The sequence below is a fragment of the Sus scrofa genome, unplaced genomic scaffold (assembly GCF_000003025.6).
Source record: "Sus scrofa isolate TJ Tabasco breed Duroc unplaced genomic scaffold, Sscrofa11.1 Contig2553, whole genome shotgun sequence".
Classification (NCBI taxonomy): domain Eukaryota; kingdom Metazoa; phylum Chordata; class Mammalia; order Artiodactyla; family Suidae; genus Sus; species Sus scrofa.
In genome coordinates, this window is record NW_018085123.1 from 15,143 (window position 1) to 41,603 (window position 26,461).

General features: G+C 41.2%; 1 protein-coding gene across 1 annotated transcript in view; it reads right to left on the reverse strand.

Annotated features, from left to right (window-relative positions):
* The window catches only part of LOC102166678 (centriolin-like), an 82,411-nt gene that overhangs the window by 14,908 nt on the left and 41,042 nt on the right, over nucleotides 1–26,461 (reverse strand). Inside the window, 17 exon segments of the mRNA XM_021081915.1 lie at nucleotides 126–285; nucleotides 1,174–1,338; nucleotides 2,752–2,878; nucleotides 2,978–3,118; nucleotides 3,258–3,388; nucleotides 7,087–7,279; nucleotides 9,530–9,735; nucleotides 11,631–11,944; nucleotides 12,993–13,173; nucleotides 14,273–14,421; nucleotides 15,159–15,303; nucleotides 15,587–15,703; nucleotides 16,421–16,600; nucleotides 18,401–18,580; nucleotides 19,068–19,275; nucleotides 20,387–20,532; nucleotides 23,741–23,875. Of these exon segments, the coding sequence (XP_020937574.1) occupies nucleotides 126–285; nucleotides 1,174–1,338; nucleotides 2,752–2,878; nucleotides 2,978–3,118; nucleotides 3,258–3,388; nucleotides 7,087–7,279; nucleotides 9,530–9,735; nucleotides 11,631–11,944; nucleotides 12,993–13,173; nucleotides 14,273–14,421; nucleotides 15,159–15,303; nucleotides 15,587–15,703; nucleotides 16,421–16,600; nucleotides 18,401–18,580; nucleotides 19,068–19,275; nucleotides 20,387–20,532; nucleotides 23,741–23,875 (2,878 nt within the window).

Here is a 26,461-nt window from a genome sequence, read left to right on the forward strand (position 1 = left end):
AATCTGCTTTTCTTTGATTAGAAATAAGGTTAAAAGTTTATTTGACCATTTGTATTTTTTCTGAGACCTGGAGTACAGACATTCCCAACATCAAACTTTATATAACTGCTTTCCTTTAAACTTACCAGTTTTGTGTTTAGACATCTGCCCTAAAACTACCTGAAGATTTTCTTCTTCTTTTTCAATTTCCTGCTTTATAAGTGAAAGTTGAGTTTTTTTCTCACTAATCTGGACGTTCAGTTCTCCTTTCTGAAAACTCAGTTCTTCTAGAAGAGATTTTACTTCCTGTGCAGAAGAAAGAAAAGAAGTCAACCTGCCCCTACCAAATTATGAATGGAAATTACTTTTAAATCAGTTCTGTTATTAAGTATTTCATTTCACAGAAATTCTCATTTGGAAACAAGCTCATTTTCACATTTTACATCAAGAACAGCACTATATTTTACACTAACATATTTTTATGTAATAGAAGTGACATATTATCTTCATTTAAAATGTATATGCAAGGAGTTCCCTGGTGGCCTAGTAGTTAAGGATCCAGCATTGTCACGGCCAAGGCTTGGGTTCAATCCCTCTCCATAAATTTACCCAAGCTGCAGGCACAGCCCCCCCAAAATACATGTATACATACATATATATGTAATATTTACTATGAGCAAGGCAATGCATAGAAGAGGAGAACGGCTGATTCAGACACATCTCCTGCCCTCAAGGGGCTTAGCACCTTGTGCAGAAGTAATGTAGGGAACATAAACAAGATCACAAAAGGCTAAGACACCCTAGAAATGCGCAGAGTGTTACCAAAGTCAGAAGTGAGAGAAACTCATTGCCGGGTAAGGGAAAAATCAGGCAAGTCTTTTTTAGAGGCATGAGGCTGGACCATGAAAATAGGGTTGGATCTGGACATTGCCAGAAAGGGAATTCCTGGAGAGGAAGTAGTATGAGAAAGGTACAGAGGCATAAAACCTTGAGAATGTTCTGGAAACAACATGGGGGAGAGCTACGTAAGACAGCCACTGCATGGATACATAAGACAGCATCAAGCTGAACTTACAGAGGGGTCAAAATTCAGGAATTTATATTTGCATTTTGGGAGGAACTGAGGAAAATATCTCAAAATAAATCTATAAGCCCTATACTAGGATTCTTACGAAAAACTGCTGAAAAACATACCCTGATGTGACTGCACTTCTCAGCAACTTCGGTTTCTCCCAGTCTCAGTGCTTCCTGGAGGTCAGCTTTGGCCTGGACCATGCTTCCCTGGAGGAGATGCAGCTCTTCCTTTTTATGCCCCAACTGTCTGTCCAGGACAGCCATCTCCTGCTGCTGACCTGTCACCTGCATTAAAGAAAAGGAGAGAACGCAAAGCTTGACAAAGTGCTGAGATGGAGGATAAGAATATTTATTCCAGCTAGAGGTTGTGAGGGGCAACTAGGAGGTAGTCCAATTCTAATTATCCTAGATGCAAGAGTCAGGAGGGCAGGCTGGGAGTGCAGGCATAAAATGCCTAACAAAGGCCTTGATGAGAATTCCCTGGTCTAGTAATTAGAATTTGTGCTTTCACCACTGTGGCCCAGGTTCCATCCCTGGTCTGAGAACTGAGACACCACATCAAGCTACTGCCTGCTATGGCCAAAAAAAGAGAGGATTTGCGCTCACATACATATAAACACTCAAATCAGAACAAAAAAAAAATATGATAATGGTTATCCCTCACTCAGGATATGGTTTTCAAAGAACTCTCATATCTATACCTTATTCCAACTGACAACCACCTTGGCAATGAAAGTTATACAGGGATTTAAAAAATTTATTCATCTTGGAGTTCCCATTGTGGCTCAGCAGAAATGAATCCGACTAGTATCCATGAGGCCTCACTCAGTGGGTTAAGGACCTGGCATTGCCATGAGCTGCGGTATAGGTGGCAGATGCAGTTTGGATCTGTGGCTGTGGCACATGCCAGTGGCTACAGACCCAATGAGACCACTAGCCTGGGAATCTCCACATACCTCAGATGCGGCCCTAAAAAGACAAAAAAAAAAAAAAAGAAAGAAAAATGTTATTCATTTTTTAAGTTTAAAACTAAATATTTTAAGGGTGATACATATTCACTTACAGAATGTAGACATGCAAAAGGAAAGAAATAGAAAATACTAATAATCCCCCTTGTCAGATAACCACTTTGTACTTTGATACAGACTAAAAATTCAAACTTAAGTGTCTGTAAACACATTTAACATAAATGATCTCAAAGTGTATCCTGTTTTGAGACTCACTTCTTCTATTCAGTAACACATAGAGTTGAAATCCAAATGAGGGTTGGACTCTACTATTAACCACTAGGATATACAGCCTCATTTATATTTTGTTTTGTATTTTCTAGCCTTTTCCACAAACACGTATTATTATTATTATTTTGTCTTTTTACCTTTTCTAGGGCCGATCCCGCAGCATATGGAGGTTTCTAGGCTAGCGGTCTAATTGGAGCTGTAGCCACCGGCCTACGCCAGAGCCACAGCAACGCGGGATCCGAGCTGCGTCTGCAACCTACACCACAGCTCACGGCAACACCAGATCCTTAACCCACTAAGCAAGGCCAGGGATCGAACAAGCAACCTCATGGTTCCTAGTCAGATTCGTTAATCACTGAGCCACGACGGGAACTCCCAAGTATTATTTTTTTATACTCCTAACATGAATGTAGGTTTCAAAACAGCCTAAACTGGTATTTCAAGGTGTCTGCTGCCATACCTGGCTTTTTAGCTTTTCCAGCTCTGTTCTCTTGGCCTGCAGGAGGGTCTCGGACTCCTTAAGAACCTGCAGGTGATGATCCTCCGTGCGTTCTGCGGTCTCGATGTCTCTTTGCAGTTTCTGCAGCCTACGAAGCACCAGCAGTACTAGAGCAGATCGGGAGACAGAGCCCCAAGAGCCATCTTCCAGCACAAGCCCCCTGAAGCCCTACAGAGGCCATACTTACTCTTCTGTCAGCTTTTCCTTCTTCTTGTTTAGACACTGGAAGTCTGAATCTTTTGCCGCAACAACTTTGTTTATCTCCTTCAAGATTTCTTCCTGCTCGATTTTGTGCTGCTCCAAATCCTTGGTGTCAGCCTGGAGCAATCTAAAACACATCACTTTATTTCCCCCAGACTCCCTAGACTTAATGTGTATTACTTATCATAAAGCAATTATCACCCTCTTAGAATCAAACTTCTCATTCATTACATTGACTATATCAGTGGCTGAGGAAGCCCACCCACCTGAGCTGCTGATCAGCTTTGACAAGATTAACAGCAGTTTCCTGTGCTCTCCTCTCTAATTCCTCAGCATCTTTCTCAGTTTGCAGTAAATTTCTCTTGGCATCAGTGAACTTTTCAACAGCATTTTTTGTCTAGAAAAGAAACTGTCATTAAAAGCAATTCAGTTATGGAGTTTCCGTTGTGGCTCAGTGGTACCGAACCTGACTAGTCTCCCTGAGGATGCAGGTTTGATCCCTGACCCCGATCAGTGGGTTAAAGGATCCAGCGTTGCTGCGAGCTGTTGTGGAGGTCACAGACACAGCTCAGATCTGGCATTGCTGTGGCTGTGGTGGAGGCCGGCAACTGTAGCTCTGATTCGACCCCTAGCCTGGGAACTTCCATATAACAGAGGTATGGCCCTAAAAAGACAAAAAAAAAAAAAAAAAAAAAAGCAATTCAGTTACAATATTCTCTCATGGCTATTGGTAATGTAAACTGATACAACTCTTTTGGAAAATAAGACAACAAAAGAGAAAGATTGGGAAATTCCCATGTGGCGCAGGGGGTTAATGATTCAGCATTGCTGCAGCTCTGGCACAAGCGGCAACTGTGGCGCAGGTTCAATCCCTGGCCCAGAAATTTCCACATGCCTTGTGTGTGGCCAAAAATAAATAAACAAATAAAATACAGAAAGACTGAAAAAAAAATGCACATTCACTTTGGCTCTCCAATCCTCAGAAAAGAATTCAGAAGAACTACTACACAAAAATGCTCACTGTTACTGAAATAATATAAAACTTGACAAATAATAGGTCTGCTAAGTGACAATGCATCAACACAATGGAATACTGTGTAGCCTTTAAAATGAGATGACAATGTAGCAACATGGAAGAACCTTAATGATAAAACGTTGGTTGAAAAAAAAATTTTTAATGGTACAAACTTAATTGTAAGAGCAACTATATAAAACTGTATCTTGTCAACAAAGACAGAAAGGCAGTGTAAAAAGTCATTTGAGTGTGGTGAAATGGTAGATGGTCTTTTAAAATCTATTATTTTTTAATTTTTTAATTATAGTTGCTATACATAGTGTTCTGTCAATTTCTGCTGCACAGCAAAATGACCCAGTTATATATTTATATACATTCTTTTTTTTCACATTATCCTCCATCATGTCCCACAAGTGATTATAGTTCCCTGTATGCTGCAGGATCTCATTGCTTATCCATTCCAAATGTTAAAATATTATTATATGTAATTTTTTTCAATTAAAAAATATCTTTCCTCCTCCAAAAGAAAAGTAAACCAAAGGGAAAAAGAATTAAAAAAGATAAAAAAATGAAAAAACAAGCAAGCAAAGAAGCAAAATAACTATCCAATTAAGAGGCAATGAAGGCAGTTCCTGTTGTTGCTCAGTAGAAACTGAATCCAATTAGTATCCATGAGGATGTGGGTTCAGTCCCCGGCCTTGATCAGTGGGTTAAGGATCCGGCGTTGCCGTGAGCTGTGGTGTAGGTCACAGATGCAGCTTGGATCCCGAGTTGCTGTGGCTCTGGCGTAGGCCGGCGGCTACAGCTCCGATTAGACCCTTAGCCTGGGAACCTCCATATGCCATGGGTGCAGCCCCAAAAAGATGAAAAAAAAAAAAAAAAAAAAAAAAGGTAGTGAAGTAGTTCTACCAATATTCCCTCCATAGAGATTCTTCCTTTATATATTATCTTGTCAAACAAAATACCATCAATCTAAGAATGATTTAATTATGGCTGAGAATCACAAATACTTTTGAAGCATTTCAAAATCTTATACAAGATTTGGCAAAAACATCTTTTTTTTTTTTTTTTATCAAATTGGTTTCTTTTTCAGTCTAAAACAAGAGACTTAAAACAATGTCATAAGAGGTCCAAAAATAGAGTACGGTTTGCACTTGGTTGAGCAGTGACTCACTTTCAGCCAAAACACTCAGTGTTGCAATTGCACTCAAGTCAGAGGTATTTGTCTGTGAAACTCGTCTAGTAAATACCCCGAGTGGATGCAAGAGGGTTTGGCCAGCTCCCAAGGAGCTAGATATTTCACCACACTTCTTTCCACTTTGGATAGCTGGCTTCTACCATATTCATCAGAAAAGCACTGGACAAAACTCACTACACACTCAAAAAAACAGCCTCATTTCTAAGCAGTTTTTTTTCTCCTTCTATGCCAGGTTTTAACACATGTAGCACAGTCCTTACAAAATGCAGCATGTTTTCCTTCTCTCTTCCTCCTTAGCAAGGTGCCTCCCTGAGTCATTTCAGGAGGATGAAGGGAGAAGAGTTTACTAGCCTTGGTTCACTTACTATCTCTGCTTACTATTGGCCTCAGCAGTTTTTGTCTTTTTGTCTTTTTAGGGCTGCTCCTGCAGCATATGGAGATTCCTAGGCTAGGGGTCGAATCAGAACTATAGCTGCTGGCCTAAGCCACAGCCACAGCAAAGCCAGATCCAAGCCGTGTCTATGATCTACATCACAGCTCACAGCAACACCGGATCTGTAAGCCACTGAGCAAGGCCAGGGATTGAACCCACAACCTTATGGTTCCTAGTTGGATTAGTTTCCGCTGCACCACAACAGGAACTCCTGGCTTCAGCAATTTTCTTTTATACATCAGTGATATGTTCGTCTCTGGTCCTGCTCACACTTATTTGCTCTCACAGTAACCTAACATGTGACAAAAGAGGGAACTGATCACCTGAAAAGAGATGAAGACACTTTCTCTTATTAAAACCATTACTCGGAGTTCCCGTCGTGGCGCAGTGGTTAACGAATCCGACTAGGAACCATGAGGTTGCGGGTTCGATCCCTGCCCTTGCTCAGTGGGTTAACGATCCAGCGTTGCCATGAGCTGCGGTATAGGTCACAGACGCGGCTCGGATCCCACGTTGCTGTGGCTCTGGCGTAGGCCAGTGGCTACAGCTCCGATTTGACCCCTAGCCTGGGAACCTCCATATGCCGAGGGAGCGGCCCAAGAAATGGCAAAAAGACAAAAACAACAACAAAAAAAACCCCATTACTCACAGAATTTCTTTAATAAATTCTTCATTTCAGTTCCTGGGTAATGGATTTCTATTCATTTAAACTGATCCATGTCGAAATGACAATATAAAAATAATAGTTCCTGAGGTGCTGCATGTGGACATGGGGCTTTTTATCCCAGAATTCTCATCTAATTAAATAAGCTCTCGGTGAGGCAGAATTGTAGCTGTGTGACCCTGGGTCAGACCAGCCTCTCTGAGCTACATCTGTGAACTCAGCTAACAATTATCTTACAGGGTTGAAGTGGCATTTACAAAACAGTAAAGGTGTGGCCATAGAGGGCCTCAATAATAGCAGCTCCTTTTCCTCCCTAACTTCCTCTGTGTTTAGTCTCAAGAATACTATTTCAGATCAAAAAGCACATGATTTTATATCTTTATCAACTTGAAGGACACAGTAAGACTAAGAGTCTTATAAGGTCCATTGTTGTTTTATAAGAATACAAGATGGGTCTACTTAATAAACACAAATACCACAGTCCAAAAACCTTTAAAAAGCTACACACAGGATAAAGAGGAGGGGTATGTTAAGAACTAAATGACATTCAGGAGCTCCAAATATGCTAGTTCATTTGATTCATATGGAACCTAGATTTTCTGAGCCTGAATTTATAGATGAAAGCAAAGCTCAGGGACTTAAGAGACTTGCCCCAATCCTCACAGATCCTTAACTAGCAGAGCGCAGCCTGTCTAGCTTGGATGAAGGTGCTCTTACATGTTTTCTTTCTAACTCTTCCTGCTGACAAGAGTAAGCTGCTTCACCCCAAAGCCGATAGCACATACTTTCTCCGTTGTGCATGAAAGTTCACTCTCAGCCTCCGCCAGCAGTCGGTCAGCCTCCCTGAGCTCTGCTCGACGTTTCAGGAGCGTCTTCTCGATGCACTCAATTTCATCTACAATGTCTTCATGGTGTTTGAGTGACTTTTCTATTTCTAGTTCATTCATAAGACTGTCAACATTTCCATCAATGAAGTCTCTAAAAAAACAGACCGATAGATTTTAAATGTGACATTATAGATACTTGTAGCCTAACTGATAAAAAGATGCACAATGATATTCTAATTTACATGAGAAGGGATGGGATATACAGCTACATCTGGTTATGTTCAAGGCCTATGTTTACCTTTTTATTCAACATGGCATACTGTTTTGTTTGTTTGTTTTGTTTTTTGTCTTTTTAGGGCTGCAACCATGGCATATGGAGGTTCCCAGGCCAGGGGTCTAATTAGAGCTGTGGCCTACACCACAGCCACAGCAACCTGGGATCCATGCCACATCTTCAATCTACACCACAGCTCACGCCAACGCCGGATCCTTAACCCACTGAGCAAGGTCAGGGATCAAACCCAACTAGTATCCATCAATGCAAGTTCGATCCCACAGCATATGGGATCTGAGCCATGTCTGCGACCTACACCACACCCTGAGCAACTCTGGATCCTTAACCCACTGCAAGGTCAGGGATGGAACCCGAGTCCTCATGGATGCTAGTCGGGTTCATTAACCATTGAGCCACGATGGAAACTCCCAACATGGCATACTGTTGACAGTAAGTTCTGTATAATGTATGACGTGTTTGTTTTGTCCTTTTAAATATAAAGTTTTGTCTTGTTTTGTTTTCGTCAGCACTTGGTCAAGACAATGCTGGTGCAGCCCAAAAAGACTGAGTAAACAAACAAACAAATAAATAAATAAAAATGGTTATCTGATTGCCTTACCGTCCCCCTCAAAAAACTTCAACCCCCCCCTTCCATATAGTATAAAAATGATATAACCATCTCCTAAACCCTCAAACATCTAGTGCCAATCTTTCCTCGGTATGGCCCCTGCTTTTTTCTGCCAGGTCTATTAGTCATTCTTGTGTTTGCTCCTAGAAGGCAGAGACCCTATTTCACTCACCTCTATGAGCTCCACAGGTCTCCCTCCAACCCTGGTACCTCAGCCAGTCTGGCTTAGAGAACAAAAACTGGGCAACTGTCATAATTTATGGTCTACCACAGAGGACGGCGGTCTACCTAAATGACCCATGTGGCAGATAGTATGTTAGCTAACAGACCCTATGCCAGATGCTGAGGCACAGAGAGGGAGACCCAGCTACTGTCTCCCTGGGTATCTTACAACATGGTGTGAATAGCACTATGCATGGCGTTGCCAACTCCAAACTGTGGGAGCCTGAGATGAGGAAGCTTTTGTGTGAGAGGGATCCCTGACCTACCTCTGGAAAGACACAATGGAGCTAGGCAGGGGCAGGGTGGGGAGCCATCTCAAAGCAGTGTGTGCAAAGGTGGGGAGGCAAGAGAAAACCTGGTACTTGTGGAAACCACAGCAACGTACACTGTAGAGCCAGAATGAACTCTGTGTGGGAGAGAAGGATTAAAAAGAGAGAGGCAGGATTCAGATCTTGGAGGGCAGCATATATTCTGACAGGAATGAGAGTCACGTGGGAGAATGCACATCAGGTCTGTAGCCATGGTGAGGGTAGGAAGGAGAGAGAGACTACACCTGGAAGGCCAGCGTGGAAGCTACCACATGAGGATGTTAAAGGCCAGGGCAGTGGAGATGAAAGAAGGGGACCAGTATGGCTCTCTGTGCACAGAGTCAGCAGGACTTGGAGACCAGCTGGACCCCTGGGGGAGGGAGGGAAAGGAAGGAATATGCCTGGCATATTTTCAGCCAGGGTCACTGGGGAGGCGTGGTGGTTGTGCCATTCTCCAAGAGGGACTATACGAAGAGCTGATTTGGATTATTGGCCAAGAGAATTTAGACTTGCACTGTCCAATATGGTAATCACCAGGTGGCTATTAAATTGATTTAAATTAGGAGTTCCCGCTGTGGCACAATAGGATCAGTGGCATCTTGGGAGTGTTAGATTGCAGGTTCAATCCCTGGCTCAGCACAGTGGGTTGGGGATCTGATATTTTCACAGCTGCAGCTTAGGTCGTGACTGCAGCTTGGATCTGATCCCCGGCCCGGGAACTCTATATGCTGAGGGGCAGCCAAAAATGGAAAAAAAAAAATTTAAATTAAATTCTGTCCCTTACTTAATTTCCACTAGCCATATTTCAAGTACTCAATAGCCACATGTGGCTAAAGTTTACTGTGTTGGATAGTACAGATCTAAAACATTCCCAAGATCACAGAAAGTTCTATTGGACAACACTGAATTATCTAAATGAACTAATATCATATTCATCTGAATTATAAAAATAAAATGGCTAACAAATACTTTCGCTGTTGATGTTTCTGAATGGTTCTATGTAATTCTTCTACTTCATGCTCTAAGTCTTTCTTCTCTTGCAAAAGATCATCGATATTGTGATGTAATTCTTCTATTTCTTTCTCAGACTGCCGCTTGGATGCTCTCATCCACCGTTCCCGTTTCTTTGATTTTAAATGCTGCATTATTTCCTCCAATCTAGAAACTTCATTCTCCTGCACAAAGAAAAAAAATGCAGTACTGAAATATCATATGATGTTTCCCCTCTTTCCTCCCCAAACTGAAATCAACGGTGATTAAAATGTTATCTATGACCTGAAAATGGCAGTAGTTTCTCAGACTTCAGTATGAAAAGAAAAATTAAGTCAAGCCAATTTCTCCACATGCCAAAATTAAACCAGTGGGCCAATAAAGCTACCTCTTCCATCAGTCCAGCTATGGTTGATAAACATTCACCAAGCACCTTATGGATAATCTCTGGCTCTAGAGTTCAGCATCTGGCAGAGACATATATAGAGGTCTCTCCTCTGGGCACATAGGAGGGGAGCAGGCTGAGAAAGCAGCCTAGGAGGAGGTGTTTTGTCTGCGTTTTGAAGAAAAAACAAAATGAGAAATAACTAAGCTGAAGAAATAATGTGCAAAAATGTAGGGAGGTACAAAGGCTCACCGGGGAAACCACAGAAACAGCCGGGTACTGGTGGAGGGGAAAAGAACCTGTTCAGGAGATTATTAGATGCTGAACCAACAGAACTGCTATAAATGGAGTGTGCACTGAAAAACTGCAAGATAATGTGAGTAACTACCATTTTTAACCATGTGAATATCCACAGTCCCTCTGAAACTAGCCTGTTAAAAGGGGGCTGGTGGCTTGGCGCCCACATGTACTAGTCCTTTATCTTCCTCTCAACCTCTTGAGAGGAAAGCAAAAAATAAAGAGCTCCAGGTGTCTTGAATATGAAGGAGCCACTTGTAATGCATTTTGTTTCTTTAGAACCAAAAAGTTATAAACATAAACTAGTGATAAGAAAGTAATCATTTCTTGGAATTTAGCCTAGGGGAAAAGTACAAAATACAGTAAAAATTTACATACAGTTAAATGAACATTGCCTACACATAAAGAAATGTGTTATGCAGTCATTAAAATACTGCTTAAAAACACTTGCAAAACCATGGGGAAATATTTGTAACAATAAGTGGGAAAAACAGAATACAAAATCATGTGCATGAGACAAAAACTATGAAAAGAATAATAACTAATCTCAGCACCCAAAGATAAACCCCACCAAAACCTTACTATATGCTGCTCATACACAGGTTTATACACAAGCATATATACGTGTGTATGTGGGTATGCACAAATATGCATCTCTGTAAGCGTACAAATATAGGCACTAGCATGTGAATATATCTATATATACATATTAATACAGTACTTGTCAACAGAAAAATATACAACAAGCTGTTAAAAAATGGCTAATTTCTGGACTGAAAGCATTTTTGTTATAAAATGGTTAAACTGGGTTTATAAACTGGCCTGGTACCTTAATTCTTGTCCCGAACTGCATTTCTTTTTTTTGGCCATGCCCAAGGCATGTAGAAGTTCCTAGGCCAGGGATCAAATCTGTGCCACAGCAGCAACCCAAGCCACTGTAGTGAAATGACAGATCCTTAACACACCGCACCACAAAACTCCAAGAACAGTATTTTTTTTGGTCTATTTAGGGCCACACCTGTGGCATATGGAGGTTCCCAGGCCAGAGGTCCAATCGGAGCTGTAGCCGCTGGCCTATGCCCCAGCCACAGCAACGCCAGATCCAAGCCTCATCTTCGACCTACACCACAGCTCACAGCAATGTGAGCGAGGCCAGGGAGCAAACCTGTGTCCTCATGGATAGTAGTCAGATTCATTTCCGCTGAGCCATGATGGGAACTCCTAAGCTTAGAACAGTATTTTAATAAGAGAATGCTTGCTCAGTTCTAAACATCAGCCTTACAAACATATCTTTGGAAGAGAATCCATTCCTAAGAAGGTCAACTCATTAAGCATACAACCTTATTCAGCCTCCCGTGGAAGCAGTGTGGATAGGGGGGCTTACGTCTTTCCACTTACTAAATTGTGGTGTTCTGGAACGTTGCAATGCAGCACGCCCACTGGGATGAGAGGGACGGAGAAGTTGGGGGGGGGAGGCCCATATACAATGGGTACCCCAGCAGGAGGCGGGCCATAAACAACAGTGCCAGGGGTGAGAGGTCGGGTGCTGTTGGGCAGGGGAGGAGGTGGTGCATACAGGGCCGTGCCCTGGGGTACAGGAGAACCATCGGGGAACACGGTGTAGATCAGGTATCCAGGAGGAGGCACAAATGGCTGGTCCTCTTGGTCATCCAGCTCGCTTTCCTCCTGGCTATCTCCTCCACTGTCTGCATCTTGAAACAAATAAACAGAAGAGTGTTTTACCCCATGGCAATTAGGTAAATGAGTTTAACAGAGAATAGCAGCATTCAGACCTAGATACCTGAGGTGTGAAAATAAAATTCTGTGGAAAAGGTTAAAAGCAGTTTTGAAAAGCAGGTGAAAACAGGGATTCAAATTCTTTTCAGCACCTGAACTTGAGTTTTTCCTATCTGTGGGTTTGTTTTTTTTCTGTCTTCATTCATCCATTTATTCAGCAACCATTTGGGTGCCTGCTTCATGCCACATCAAAGACCAATAGAGAGGTGCCATGAGATCCCAGAGCTCTCAGCTCTACCAGCACTGTGACACAGCCTCTCTCAGGTGCTGGTTCACTTACTTATCTCCCCTATAAGTAGGAACTAGGTTTGTTTATCACTGATGACAGAGGACCTAGCACACAGCAGGCACTCAACAAAAAGCTCCTGAAGGAAAAAATTCTCAGAAGGTAATATCCCCATTTTATAGATTAACAGTCTTAGAGCAGCCAAATAATTTGCCTAAGATGATACAGGTACTTAGTAAAAGAGTTAGGATTCACCCCAGGTCTGACTTTTCCCCCTGGAGCTCTGGGAGACAGATCTACACTACTTCATTTCAGATGAACTAATTAATGCCATGTTACAAGGACCTAAGCTGCCACATTCCAGGAGTGCAGGTGAAGCCACTGCTCAGTTGGCTTGGGTAAGACAGGGAGAAGGAACACTCCACGAAAAGAGTGCTGTTTGAGGACCTGGGTCTTTTTGAAGGAATAGGTTTGGGAGAAAAAGGAAGAAGACAGACATTCCAAACAGAGGATTTAAAACATGGAAGTGTGAGAAACATAGCATGCAGTTGGGTGCAGCTGACCTGTGAGAGACTGAGGACAACAGAGACAAGAGGTCACTGGCAGAGACCAGATCACAGAGGATCTTGTAGAGAAAGCTAAGGAGTTTGGACTGTGTCTTGTGGATTTCAGGGAATCAATAAAAGGTCACTAAACAGGCAAGAGAAATGCCACTTCCTTTATATGATTTAACTTACCTCTATTTGAAAATGATTTATGTAATCCACTCCTGATGGGAGAATAAACCCAGTATCCTGAAGCAGGGGGAGGTGCACTGCCTTCCTTCCCATCCTGCTGAGGTTTTCTAAGAGGAGTTGAGGCTGCATACTTTAGGCCGACACCAGAGTCCTTGGTGGCCTGGGAACTGTGGCTGGAAACCTAAAATAAATGACAGCAGAGCATACTATCTCTTACAAATAAAATGGCCAATTGTGGGGAAATGTCTGGAGAAAAGCTGAGATGGAGCAAAGCTGAGAAAGATCTGGTTTCTTTTCATGTATCAAAGTTCTCATTTCTCACTGGCAGAAATGAGATGCAATTACATGGCCATGTGACCTGCATGGGTGTTGGCCACCCTTCACCTGAATGCATTCAAATAGCCCCACGCAGAGCTCACCTATTCTAGGTCTCTGCCCGATTATTCTTCCTAAACTACAGCTCTGACCATAGGTCACACCACTGCAGTTTCCCAAGGCCTACATATAATTGAGGGCGAGGGATTTTGAGGCCCCCCCCCCACCATCCTTTTTCTTAAAAAAGCATGACCCCACTCTACTTTTCCAGCTTCACCTTTCACTGTTCCCACCCAACCCTCTAGCCCCACAAGGCTACTTGCTTTGGCTAAACCAATCCTCCTCTTCCTCCCAAACTGTTCTCTTCCTCCTGAAAGCCTATCCCTTGAGGGTTGCTAAGTGCTGACTTCACAGCCCCGCTGTGAAACTCTCTTTCCTAAACATCCCCATGAGATGACTCCTTAACACTTCTCTGCAACTAGAGCACACAGGCCTAGTCTGTGTCACATGTACATCACTGTTTTGTAACTACATTGGTGTGCCTGTGTTCCCCAATAGCTGTGAGCTCTTTGAGAGCAGGGGCTATAACCCACTAAAGCCAGCACTTGACCTAGACCTCAGTCAGCATGAATGAATGGCTAACAAAATGAAATTAAATCCAGGTGCCTATTTTTCTCTAAGCCCCGTATAATTTTACAGCCATTCCCAAAAGGCTCTCTGGGCTCAGGTCACTTTATTCCCTTCAGAATACGCATTCTGGGCCCCCACAACATTCCACCTGAGCAGGAAGGGGCAACTACCAGATTCCTTGGGAATGTTCTATTTCCATATCACACTGAATACACTTAAGAGTCTTAATGCATGGCTGGGCCTAGATATGTTGTTCTTGACACCTGATCACAGATTTGGGGAAAGGAACGTTGTCACACTTTGTTTAGTGTACATTCCCAGCACCAGAGACCTACTTTTGATGATGGCGGTGGTGGCATAAAGTACCAATAACCTCGTCTTTTGAAAGGATCTGCCATGCTGCTGATGTAATCATTCTGATAAGAAACTTCACGTCGAAGTTCAGTAATTTCTTCCAAAACATTTTCAAAGCCTCCTTTGTTATCTGTAAAGGAAAGCCATTCTAGGAAGCCAGGTATGAAATCATCTATTTCCTTTCTCTCAAAATACAAAAGTGATTCCTGAGATTCAGTGACTTTTATCAGTTCCTCAAAGCTGCCATTCAGCCTGTCCTTTGGAAATAAGCTTTAGCTAATGCTTAAAGAGGACAGACATCATACTGCTGTTCACTTATAAAGTGAGCCAGGGAGAGAAACAGATTTGTAAATGTAATTTCTTTTGAAAATACAAAAGTAGGAGTTCCCATTGTGGCTCAGGGGGTTAAGAACCCAACTAGTCTCCATGAGGATGCAGGTTTGATCCTTCGCCTTGTTCAGTGGGTTAAGGATCCAGCGTTGCCTTGAGCTGCGGTGTAGGTTGCAGGTGTGGCTCAGATCTTGCATTGCCGTGGCTGTGGTGTAGGCTGGGAGCTGCAGCTCCGATTCAACCCCTAGCCTGGGAACTTCCATATGCCTTAGGCATGGCTTTAAAAAAAAAAAGAAAGAAAGAAAATATAAAAGTAAATCTCTCTCTATAACCAAGTCTCTGAATACTACTGTACTTACATAATTTTAAAAAGTTCTTTGCTTTATTAAGCTAATTATCACAGCTTTGTATATCAAGCATGGAACTGATCTGTAACAGTTAAATAGATTTGCTAAAGGCAAAAAAAAAAAAAAAAAAGATGATTTGATTTTAGAACAACTACAAAACCACTACCAAAATCGACGGGCAATACTTTACCAGCCCCGGTGAGGTCTAATAAATTCCGCAGCCTCGCAATCTCTGTCCTTTGTCTTTCCATGGTCTCATTCAGTTTTTCAATTTCTAGCACCTGTGAGTTTGTGCCTCTGGTGCCTGCATCTACTTTCTCCATCTCAATTCGAAACTATTAAAAAATCACATACACCACGTTGCCAATGAATATCCTTTCCCAGTTGCACTTATCCTTGCAAGGTGACTATAATTTGGTGATTTTTTACTTAGGCTTTACTGATGAGGAACTGCATTACTCCTCGAATTTAAACTGTTCTATGCCTGGTACACAGTAGAGGATCAAGTACTGATCGACTACTGACTGTCCTTCAAAATTCTTTGAGATGTCGCCTATAGCAACTCAGCAGTTTAGGAACCACTAAGGAGGAGGTCTCAGGGGTGGTACCAGCACTGACCTGCTCTTCTTTATCCCTGAGAAGATTCTGCAGGAGTTCAATCTCCGCTTCTGCTCGGGTCAGATCTCTGGCCGCTTGTGCTGCCTTTCTGCTGAACCTCTCTGTTTCCTGCAGCTCCTATGGGGCCGGAGGTGTGAGAAAGGCACCACTGCTATTGCAGGCTATTTTCTTCATTTCTTTCTTCTTCTCAGACTGATTCCTCTGCTTTCATCAGACTGCCTGCCTGGCTACCCCATGCACACATGGTGCCAAGTCCCACCTTATCTGTGATGTTCCTGTCATTTGGCACCCCACTCCACTCTTCGTGGGGACCAAGTGAGTAGCATGCTGCATCAGAAAGGGTGAGGGCTAATTTTTAATTCCATTCTATAATATTCCGTGACTAGTATCTCTCTGGACTCCCATGGTTAGATTTTTTCCCTCCTAGGATCTACTGTCTTAATCCCATTAGCATTTGCATCCTATAAAGACTGTAACAGATTTATCTCAGCCAGGAGTCATAGTAACCCATGATAACATAGTGTCATCTGACTGCACAAGATGAAAAAGTTGAGGATCAAAAGGATAAGATGGCAAGCCTTGAAGTTCAGGTTGAGAGCTACCTTTCTAAGCAGATCCCTATACTCTGAGGTAGGGATAGTATGTTCCATTTGATGGTTCCTTCAGGACTCAATACAGTATAGGACCCATGACAGGGTTGTGATTCGGGAAATACAATCTTCAAGTCTGAACCACTATATGGTGGTCTGTAGCAAGAGATCAATAATAAAAGTGGCTATGTTTTTTTGATAGGAACAGTCCTGTCAGAAACTTGTTCTGTACATGGGGACTCACCTCTGCTCGCTCCTGGTTAATCTTCATAACGGTTCCGTGAAGGGACTTAAGCTGGTCTTTGGCAATGGTCAGCTCAGCTGTGGCTACCTTATCAGAGGCAGCCACAGCTTTCTTTAGTTTCTTCAGTTCTTTATCTAAACCAAGAAACTGTGCCTGAGATCTGGCATCTTCAAGTTTCTTCTAAAATAAAAGAAACATTAAAGAGATGAACCATTTGGCAGCAATGAATTAAGATATAAGCTCCATGAGGGTCAGGACTCTGTTCACTGCCATATATCCCACACCTAGAACAATACCTGATACATGGCAGGTGCTCCTGAATGAATAAATACATTAAAACATCTCAAAATTGGATGATAAACTTAGAATGAAATCATTATACTTAGTTAAGAATCTTTATGATCATGAATCCATTCATTTGTTGGAAAAACAATTCTTGGTACCATCACCAAGTGATGGACCAGCCCGTTATGATCCCTGAGTCAGACACTGGGCATATGGCGGTAAACAAAATGGACTTAGCTGCTGCCCTCAAAGAGCTTATGAGATACATATTAAACAAATACATAATTAGACAAATGCATAATTAAACAAATACATAATTAGACAAATGCATAATTAAAATTGTGACTACTGCTATCTAGGGACAGAGCAAGGCACTTGGGAGAAGCTTGCAGGAGAGAATCAGATTGGTGGGGAGAGAGCCATCAGAGAGAAGAAAGTGGAATGACTTGGTCCAGGAGGAGGAATGGCCAGGAAGGAAGGGAGAACTTGGAAATTTTCAGGAACTGAAAGAAGCAGCAGTGGTTAAAAAAAGGGGGGGGGGAGTTAAACAGAGACAAATCATGCAAGACCTCATGGGCTTTATCCTAAAAACAAAAGAAGCTGCTGGAGAGAGGGGATAAGGAGGGACTGACAAGAGCCCATTCATGTTTCTGGAAGAGCACGGTGGCTGCGCTGTGGAGCAGGGTCATGAGTGAAAGTGGGAGATGCTGGGTGGTCACAGCAGTTGTCCAGCAGTGAGACGATGGCTAGGTGAGGGTGGTGGCACTGGAGAAGGAAAAAGTTCAAATATTCCAGATAAACTCTGGAGGCAGATTCAATAAGCCTTGGGACTTGGTAGGTTCTATGAAGTATGAAGCTTGTCATTTACTGAGGCCAGGAAAGGGTAGGTGTGAGGAGTGAGATAGTATAAAACAGTGTGCAGCATGGGAGTGAGTTTACCAGGGAAAAGGGTAATGCTGCCCACTTGGGTGGGTGATTTTTTTTCTTCAGCCATGGGGATAGGCCCAAAGAAAGCGGAGAGCTGCAGTTTTGTCATAGAAAGAGAAAAGGGCAAGGTCTTTGAGGATATTTGCAAAAAATGGCCATAGTGGGAGACAAGGGAATTTAAGTTGGACAAGGAAGAAAGTAAAGACAGGAAAGCCTGACAGAAAAAGTGGGGCTAATGCATTGGAATTATCGATAAGGTTGAAAAACTGTCAGCGCGAAGGTGCTGACAGGGTAAGAGGTCATGATCAGAGTGGGATGTTTCAGTTTGTGACTTTGGAGATGCTGAGTGCAAGTTCTCAATTTAACAAGGCCTGGGGTGTGACAATGGGAACAAACGGCTGAGGTGGGTTGGAGAAATTCAGAGAGGCCAAGGCAGTAGAAAGAAAAGTGAGGAATCTAAAAGTAATTTCTGACAGATGTTACAAGGAGTTCTGAAGGGGGCAAATTCATCCCAATAGCATTTAAATACCACCACCTAACCAACTCTTAAGCCCTCCTTCCATCCCACTTCTCGTTTCCATCCATCGTGGCACCCCTGCCCCAGGCCCTTGATTCGATGACATGCATCCAGATTTCTCCAGGTCAGGTCCACCCCTAGGCCAGCAATGCAGCCAGAGGTGACTGTGAGCACATTCCTCTCAGCTGCTCAACTGCTGGGAGCAGGACCAAGGCAGCAAGGACTCATGCCTCTTTCCAGGTCTTGCCCACCTTTTTCTCTAACTCCTGGAGTTGGGCCAGAATTCTCTCCTTCTCTTCATCAGCTTCCTGAAGCTGGAGATCTGTAAGGCCTTGGATTTCCTCCATACTTTTTAGATTTTCTTGTAAATAGTGAATTTCACTCTCTAACTGGTGAATCCTTGCTTCATGTTGCCTCTTGTCAAAATTCATCTGTGAGGAAATCAAGTTTCAAAGATGATTTTTAAGCAAAATATGTTTTGGGCAAAATAAAAACCTTCCAGAGAATTATATTTCATTTTACTAAAGAGTATAATGAAAAGTACTAATGAATTACTGGGGATGGTTTTATCACAACTGCTCTCTAGGATCCATTTTAATTTTTGCCTTATCATTAAAATAATTATATCGAAAACTCAGGTTCTGACACCCTAGCAATGTGGTATTATTTACCTGCATGTTAAGAAATACCTCACACTTGCTTCCAAATCAAGGGAAACACTGTCCCAAAGAAGCCTGACTTTAACATCAGTAACCATAACTCAGGGCTGAATTCTAGTCACAACTAGTTTGACATGTCAGGAGTGACAACACCAACAATTGCACTGTATGTACATGAGAAAGGAAGCATTGTAATTTACTGAAAAATATGGATATTTTTGCAACACTTCCCTCCAGCTGCCTTTCGCCCTTCTCTTACTCTTGCTTCAAGGGCTCTCTCACAGGCCTGCCTGAACTCTTCTTGTCCGTTTGCCAGTTTCTCTTGATGCAGAGCCATTTCTTCTTGGAGTTTTCGCTCTCTCACTTGAGCTTCCTCTCTTTCCCACTGGGAGTGTGCAAGGATTTCACTGAATTGTTTCTGCAAATCAGCAAGACTTTTCCCTAAGATATCTGAAGGACTATGGATTCTGATAAGGGGGGAAAAAAAGATGGTATAAATATGACAGTTCATTTAAAAAAATTTTTTTTATAATTATTTTTATTTTTTCCATTATAGCTGACTTACAGTGTTCTGTCAATTTTCTACTGCACAGCAAGGTGACCCAGTCACACATACATGTATACATTCTCGTTTTCTCACATTATCATGCTCCATCACAAGTGACCAGACATAGTTCCCAGTGCTATACAGCAGGGTCCCATTGCTTATCCATTCCAAAGGCAACAGTTTGCATCTATTAACCTCAAATTCCCAGTCCCTCCTACGACAGTTTATTCTTGATGCTGGATGCAAACATGCTGGTAACCTTCATGCAGGAGTAAGAAGAGTGGTGTGGAATGGGACTGGTGTCAGTCCACAGCAAATTACTTAGCATTTTCTGAGTGCAAATCACTATTTATCAAATGACTGTTGCCGCTATGAAAGCACAGGCTCCTATCAGGCTAACAATGTGTGTTCAAAGAATACATGTTTATTTCATACATTCAAATTAGACTCAGTTTTCTTTTGGTATTTGTTTTCTATTTAAAATGCATAATGTGGCTCTACTTCTTGATCACATGCAATAAGCTTTCAAGAGTTACTCTTTTTTTTTTTCAGGCTGCACCTAAGGAATATGGAGGTTCCCAGGCTCTGGGTCAAATCAGAACTGCACTTGAAGCCTATGCCACAGCCACAGCAACACCAGATCTGGGCCACATCTGTGATCTACACTGCAGCTTGTGGCAACACCAGATCCTTAAACCAGTGAGTGAGGCCAGGGATCGAACCTGAATCCTCATGGATACTAGTTGGGTTCTTAACCCACTGAGCCACAATAGGAACTCCTCAAGAGCTACTCTTAAAACCTTTATGTTTTTTGAATTAAATAATACTAAAAAGTATAAAAGATTAAAAATATTAAAAAAATCACTGACAGACAATTTAAGAAATCTGTGTCTCAACAACAGTAACATGGTAAGGGGAATTCTTACAAAAGAAATCCTCCATTTACAGTAGTTGGGAAGGTGATTTCATCATTGGACCTCACATTAACAACTTGGCCCACTCTATACATGGAGGTCTCGATATTCCATTACCTCATTTCCCCTGCTCCTGACTTCAGTTTTCTTCTTAGCTCATCCACACGAGCTGCCACTTCTTCTGGACGAATCAAGCCATCGACTACATGGTTAAGGTGGTTCTGGAAATCTTTAAGTTGCTGTTTTAATAGGTTATTGTCATTCTATCAAGGAGAGTAAAATAGAGAAGGGTAAAAGTTACCAAAATAAAATTAAAAATATACCACATACACAAAGACAGCCTGTATTATTTATCATATGATAGCTCTATCCAACTCCCTTTACCAATTTTTTAAAAAACCCTTTTCACTAGTGCTGACAATATCTGAATCTATCGATCAAGTCCAAAGTCACAAAAGACACAAACAGCATTATGATGTCTCCTGATGTGATGCAAAAAGAAGTACCTATGTACACTACGTAGGAATGTCCTCTTGTCAAAAAGTAACTCAAATCTAAATAAGCCTCCATATGTGACAGAAGAACATGCTAATCAATGTCATAGGGATGAAACCAGAAAAATCTAGACTAGGAAACTCTACAGGATAAAGACCTGGTTTTCTTTAATATGTAACAGAAGGAAAAAAAAAAAAGCAAACCTAGAGATTTTACGAGACTTAAGAATGAAGTCAACCAAAGGCAATGTGTGCACCTTATCTGGATTCTGATTCCAACAAAATACCTGTAGAAAACTTATGAGATAATGTGAAAAATTTGTATACTTAAGGTATTTGATGATATTAGAAAGTTATTATAATTTTAAGGTGTGACAATGGCATCTGTATTTATGCTTCTTTCTTAAAGCTCTGATTTTTAAGAGATACATACAATAGTATAATATTTACAGATAAAATCAGATGTTTTGGATTTACTTCAAAATAACTCAGTGTGTGAACAGGTGTGAGAGGTGAGGTGTAGAGGGTATTATAGATGAAATAAGACTGGCCATGAGTTACAGATGAAATAAGATAGGCCACGTGTTGATAACTGTTGAACATCGGTGAATATACATGAGGATTCATTCTAGTATTCATTTTTGTATATGCTTGAGAATGTACATAAGTCAAAGTTTAAAAAAAAAAAATAATACCTTCCCCCAATACTCAGCTCTATTTGCCAATCAACTGAAAAATGGAATATCTAATACTGAAGCCTTTCTAATAGCTTCTAGTATTCTGTGGGAATATTTGTTATATGACAACATATTTTCACTACTAATAAACTAATGAACATATCTAGACTCCAGAATTAAATTCAGACAATGCCTCTTTCAAATAAAGAGACTGCTAAAATTTCCCTAAATTGTACAGAAAAAAATAGTTCTACATTCTAACTACTGATTGTATTCCCCTGAATACCTGTTTTACCTCAGTATTAATTTTCTTCAAACTCAGTATAAAATTGTGAGTGTGTGTGGTTTTCTTTTCTTTCCTTTTTTTTTTTTGCTTTTTTGGGCTGCACCCATGGCATATGTAAGTTTCCAAGCTGAGGGGTCCAAGCTACAGCTGCTGGCCTACACCACAGCCACAGCAACGCAGGATTTGAGCCAGGTCTGCTCAAATCCTCATGGAATCCTCATGGATCCTTGTCAGGTTCATTAATCTCTGACTCCTCCTCCCCTCCTTTTCAAACACTGTTAACTTAAATTTAGCATTGCAATGAATGCGCCTGTCCCATCTGGAATCTCTTATCTGTAACCTGTCCCTGCCCTTTGACCTGAGGCACCCATTTCTGCTCTACTATCTAATCCTGGCCCCAGTGATCTGACCCAAGGGCAGCCAACCCACTGACTAGCCAGGAAACAAGTTCTCACTCTCTTGGAAATGAGAACCAAGATCCAGTAGAGGAAGCCTATATGAGACCCAGACCTGTAAAGTTATGTCAGCTCAGGGCTGGGATTGATGCTGGGTCAAATCAAGGCCCAGAGAGACACAGAAGGAGAAATGAGAGCTATGTATGCCCTGAAAGACTCAGAGAGCAGCTGTGGTCACTAGCAAGCTGTCTGTCTCCTTCCTTGAGCTAGTGTTAAGTAGGTTTTGGTTCACTGCAACTAAATGATTTCTGACAAGGACAAATGCAGAGTGAGTTTAACTTGTACTCTACTCCATGTCAGGAGGTTAGTAGGCCAAGTAACCAAAGGACGAAGTTTCACAGCATTGACCAGCATTCTGGAAAGCCGATCTCAGTTTCTACTTTGGAGAGAAGGCCCCTGAAGAATATATTATAGTCCTTTTCTTTAAGCGATAAACTGAAGTACTTATGGTTGAAATAAAGATGTATGAGATTTTCTTTAAAATAGTCCAGCAAAAAAAAAAAAAAAAAAAGTGGACTAACCAAAACAAGAATGGCAGAATGCTGATAGTTGTTTAAGCTGCATAAACAAAAGGGCATGAGGCTATTTTATTTGTGTTTATTATTATTTGAAAATTTCCATGGTAAAAGTTAATAATAATCAAATGAATACCCAACACACATACACAACTCACACGAGAATGGAAAACGTGTATATCTTTTGTGATATTTGCTCCAGAAGCTGAAATGATAGCAGTAAAAGTTAAATTCTAGGTAACCAGATTTCCTTAAACTTTGAGGAAAAAATATTCAAGGCACTAGGAGAAGAGAGAATTTGGGTGAGCTTAGTCTTATTTGTCACAAACCCCTCTGCATTACTTTTTAGAGCCTTCCCCCAAACCACAGTAACTCTGCCCCTCCATTTCCAGTAAAGTATAACAGCTGCCACCTCGGTCAGCCATGTGGCCCCTGACCTCATAGATCTGGAGACCTGTGTGTTGATTCAGGTACTTGTTTGTTCAGACATCTGTCCTCTTTGAGAGAGCTTAATTACCTGGAAAATCCTGTCCACCCACTTCTGCAGTTTCTTGGGCAAATTATTATGACTATAGCTGTAAAAATAGTCTGCCAAAGAAAACTCCTACAAACATAAAATGACTGCATTTTTAAGACAGTCCTTCTGAGAAGGGGACTGTAAAAACTTGACAATTAAGAAGTTCTACTGCAACCCACTCTAGTTAAATTTCTGGATAATTACAAAGACACTTCACTAGAAGAAGAATGCATCAATCCGATCATTTTAGCTTAGTCTGGTGACAAATCCGCTTCTAGGGGAAATGTCACCCATGAGTTCACATAGTGTTCTCTGCTTACTATCAACGCTGCCCCCATCTCTTAGCACCACTGTAACAACACAAAGGATATGCATATTAATAATCTTAAAAAGATGGGCTTGCAAAGGAACAGAATTCCTTTTTTTCTAATAATTCAAGTTGCTTACTACATGTAAGAGCAGGTTGTAAAGTGTGACTAATAAAGATGTCCCATGTAAGAATGTATTTGGAACCAACAAGTCTCTACCTGCAGCTGTTTAAGTTGGGTGCGGAGCTCACTATTTTCTTGCTCCTTTTCTTCTGAGAGCTGGGCTTTTCCGAGGGCATTCTTGAGGGCTTGCTTTTCCTTCTCAAGTTCTGTTTGAAGAGCTGATTGTTCTAACTATTGCCACAGAAAGCAATGATATGATAAAGTAAAATAGCAGTAGTTTATGATCTAAAAAGGTATAAATAAATATACATACACATGTAATTCCTTATGAGCTATGGTTTTATAGTAACTCAGCTTTATATCTGCATCCCCAAATTCAAAAGCCCAAGGTAAGCTTTCCCACATGCCTCCTTAAACTACTAATATATAAGGATGAGTAAGTATCAGAATCACCTCAGCCCAGATTCACCAAATCAGAATCTCCAGAAGTGAGTCCAGATACCTCCCTTTAAAAGCTCTGTGTTTCAGGAGAGCTCTGTCGTGGCTCTGTAGTTAACGAACCTGACTAGTAGCCATGAGGACAAGGGTTGGATCCCTGGCCTTGCTCAGTGGGTTAAGGATCCGGCGTTGCCATGAGCTGTGGTGTAGGTCAAAGACATGGCTTGGATTCCACGTTGCTGTGGCTGTGATGTAGGCCAGTGGCTACAAGCTCCAATTGGACCCCTAGCCTGGGAACCTCCATATGCTGCAAGTGCAGCCCTAAAGAGACAAAAGACCAAAAAAAAAAAAAAAAAGTCAACAATTACTGCTCTTTCCCTTAGACTACTATTTCTCACACCATGTCCCTCAAATACCTGCATCTAAAGCACTTGGTGAGCCTCTTAAAAATGCAGATACCTGGACTCTTATCTCAGACATGATGGGCCAGAATTTCTAGGGTGAGGCCCGGGAATCTGCATTTAACAAGCATCATAAGTGATTGCATGTAATTAAAGTGCACCAATCAGAGTTCTGTAAATCATACAGAGATGTGTTATCCTTCATACTTTCAACGTGTGGTCTGAAGACCAAACCTGGCAGTCCTGAGGCCAAGAAGGGGAATGTCCTTTTCAATACCACATGAATCTGTGAAAAGGCCAGGCTGCTATAATATTTTTGTCAAGACTTATGAGAAAAAAAAAAACAAAAAAACAAAGGACGATGCAAGTACAAAGGACAATGGATTTTAAGCTAGTAAGGGCTGGCTTAAGAACTTTTTGTTGTTGTTGTTTTAATTTTTTAAGGCCGTACCCACAGCACATGGAAGTTCCCAGGCTAGAGGTCGAATCGGAGCTGTAGCTGCCGGCTTACGCCAGAGCCACAGCAATGCTGGATCTGAGCCACCTCTTCGACCTACAACCTACGCAGCTTCCAGCATGCTGGATCCTTAACCCACTGAGTGAGGCCAGGGATCAAACCCGAATCCTCGTGGACACTATGTCGGGTTCTTAACCTGCTGAGCCACAATGGAAACTACTTAAAAACTTTTAAAAGAAGAAAATTTATTTGGAAGGCAATGCCAATCAGAAATTTTATTATTGAAAAATACATATTTATTCTTATTTTAACTGTTCTCCTCCCAACCTTCTATTTCCTACACTCTGATCAGGTCAATCATAATCTTGTAAAACTTGGTACACTTGAGAAATATAATGCTGATAACTGTCAAGTGGTCATTTGATATCTAATAAGTAAAGGAATACAAAGTAACATAATTACTATAATAACCAGACCTATTTTTATTTCCTTTTCTAATCATATGAATGCCATTTTACATGAATTCCTGGGATTCAAACTATCATTTTTTAATTAATTATTTTAACTGAAATACAGCTGAATTACAATGTTTCAGGTGTATTAGCAAAGTGATTCACATATATGTATGTGTCTGTGTGTGAATATATACATATGTATACACACACACACACTCTTTTTCAGCTTCTTTTCCATTAGAATTTATTACAAGATGCTGAATATAGTTCCCTGTGCTATACAGTAGTTCCTTGCTTATCTATTTTACATACAGTAGTGTGTCATCTGTTAATCCCAAATTCCCAATTTATCCCTCATTGCCCTTTTCCCTGTGGTAATCATAAGTCTGTTTCCTGTCTGAGTCTATTTATGTTTTATAATTAAGTTACTTGTATCATTTTTTTAGATTCCACATATAAGTGGTATCATATAACATTTGTCTTTCTCTGATTTACTTCATTTAGTGTGATAATCTTTAGGTCCATCCTGGTTGTTGCAAATGGCATAATTTCACTTTTTTTATGGCTGAGTAATATTCTATTGTATATACATACCACATTTTCTTTATCCATTCTTCTATCAATGGACATTTAGGTTGCTCCTACGTTTTGGCTGTTATAAACAGTACTGCTCTGAACACTGGGGTGCACGTATCTGTTTGAATTAAAGTTTCCATCTTTTCCAGATATATGCCTAGGAGCAGAATTGCTGGATCATATAGTAACTCTATTTTTAGTTTTTTTTTTTTAAATAATGATTTTTATTTTTCCATTATAGCTGATTGACAGTGTTCTGTCAATTTTCTGCTGCACAGCAAGGTGACTATTTTTAGTTTTTTAAGTAACCTCCACACTGTTTTCCACAGTGGCTGCACCAATTTACACTCCCACTAATAGTGTAGGAAGGCTCCCCTTTTTCCACATCCTCTCCAGCATTCATTATTTGTATACTTTTATTTATTTTTTATTTTTTATTTTTTTTGTCTTTTGTCTTTTTTTTTGTTGTTGCTATTTCTTGGGCCGCTCC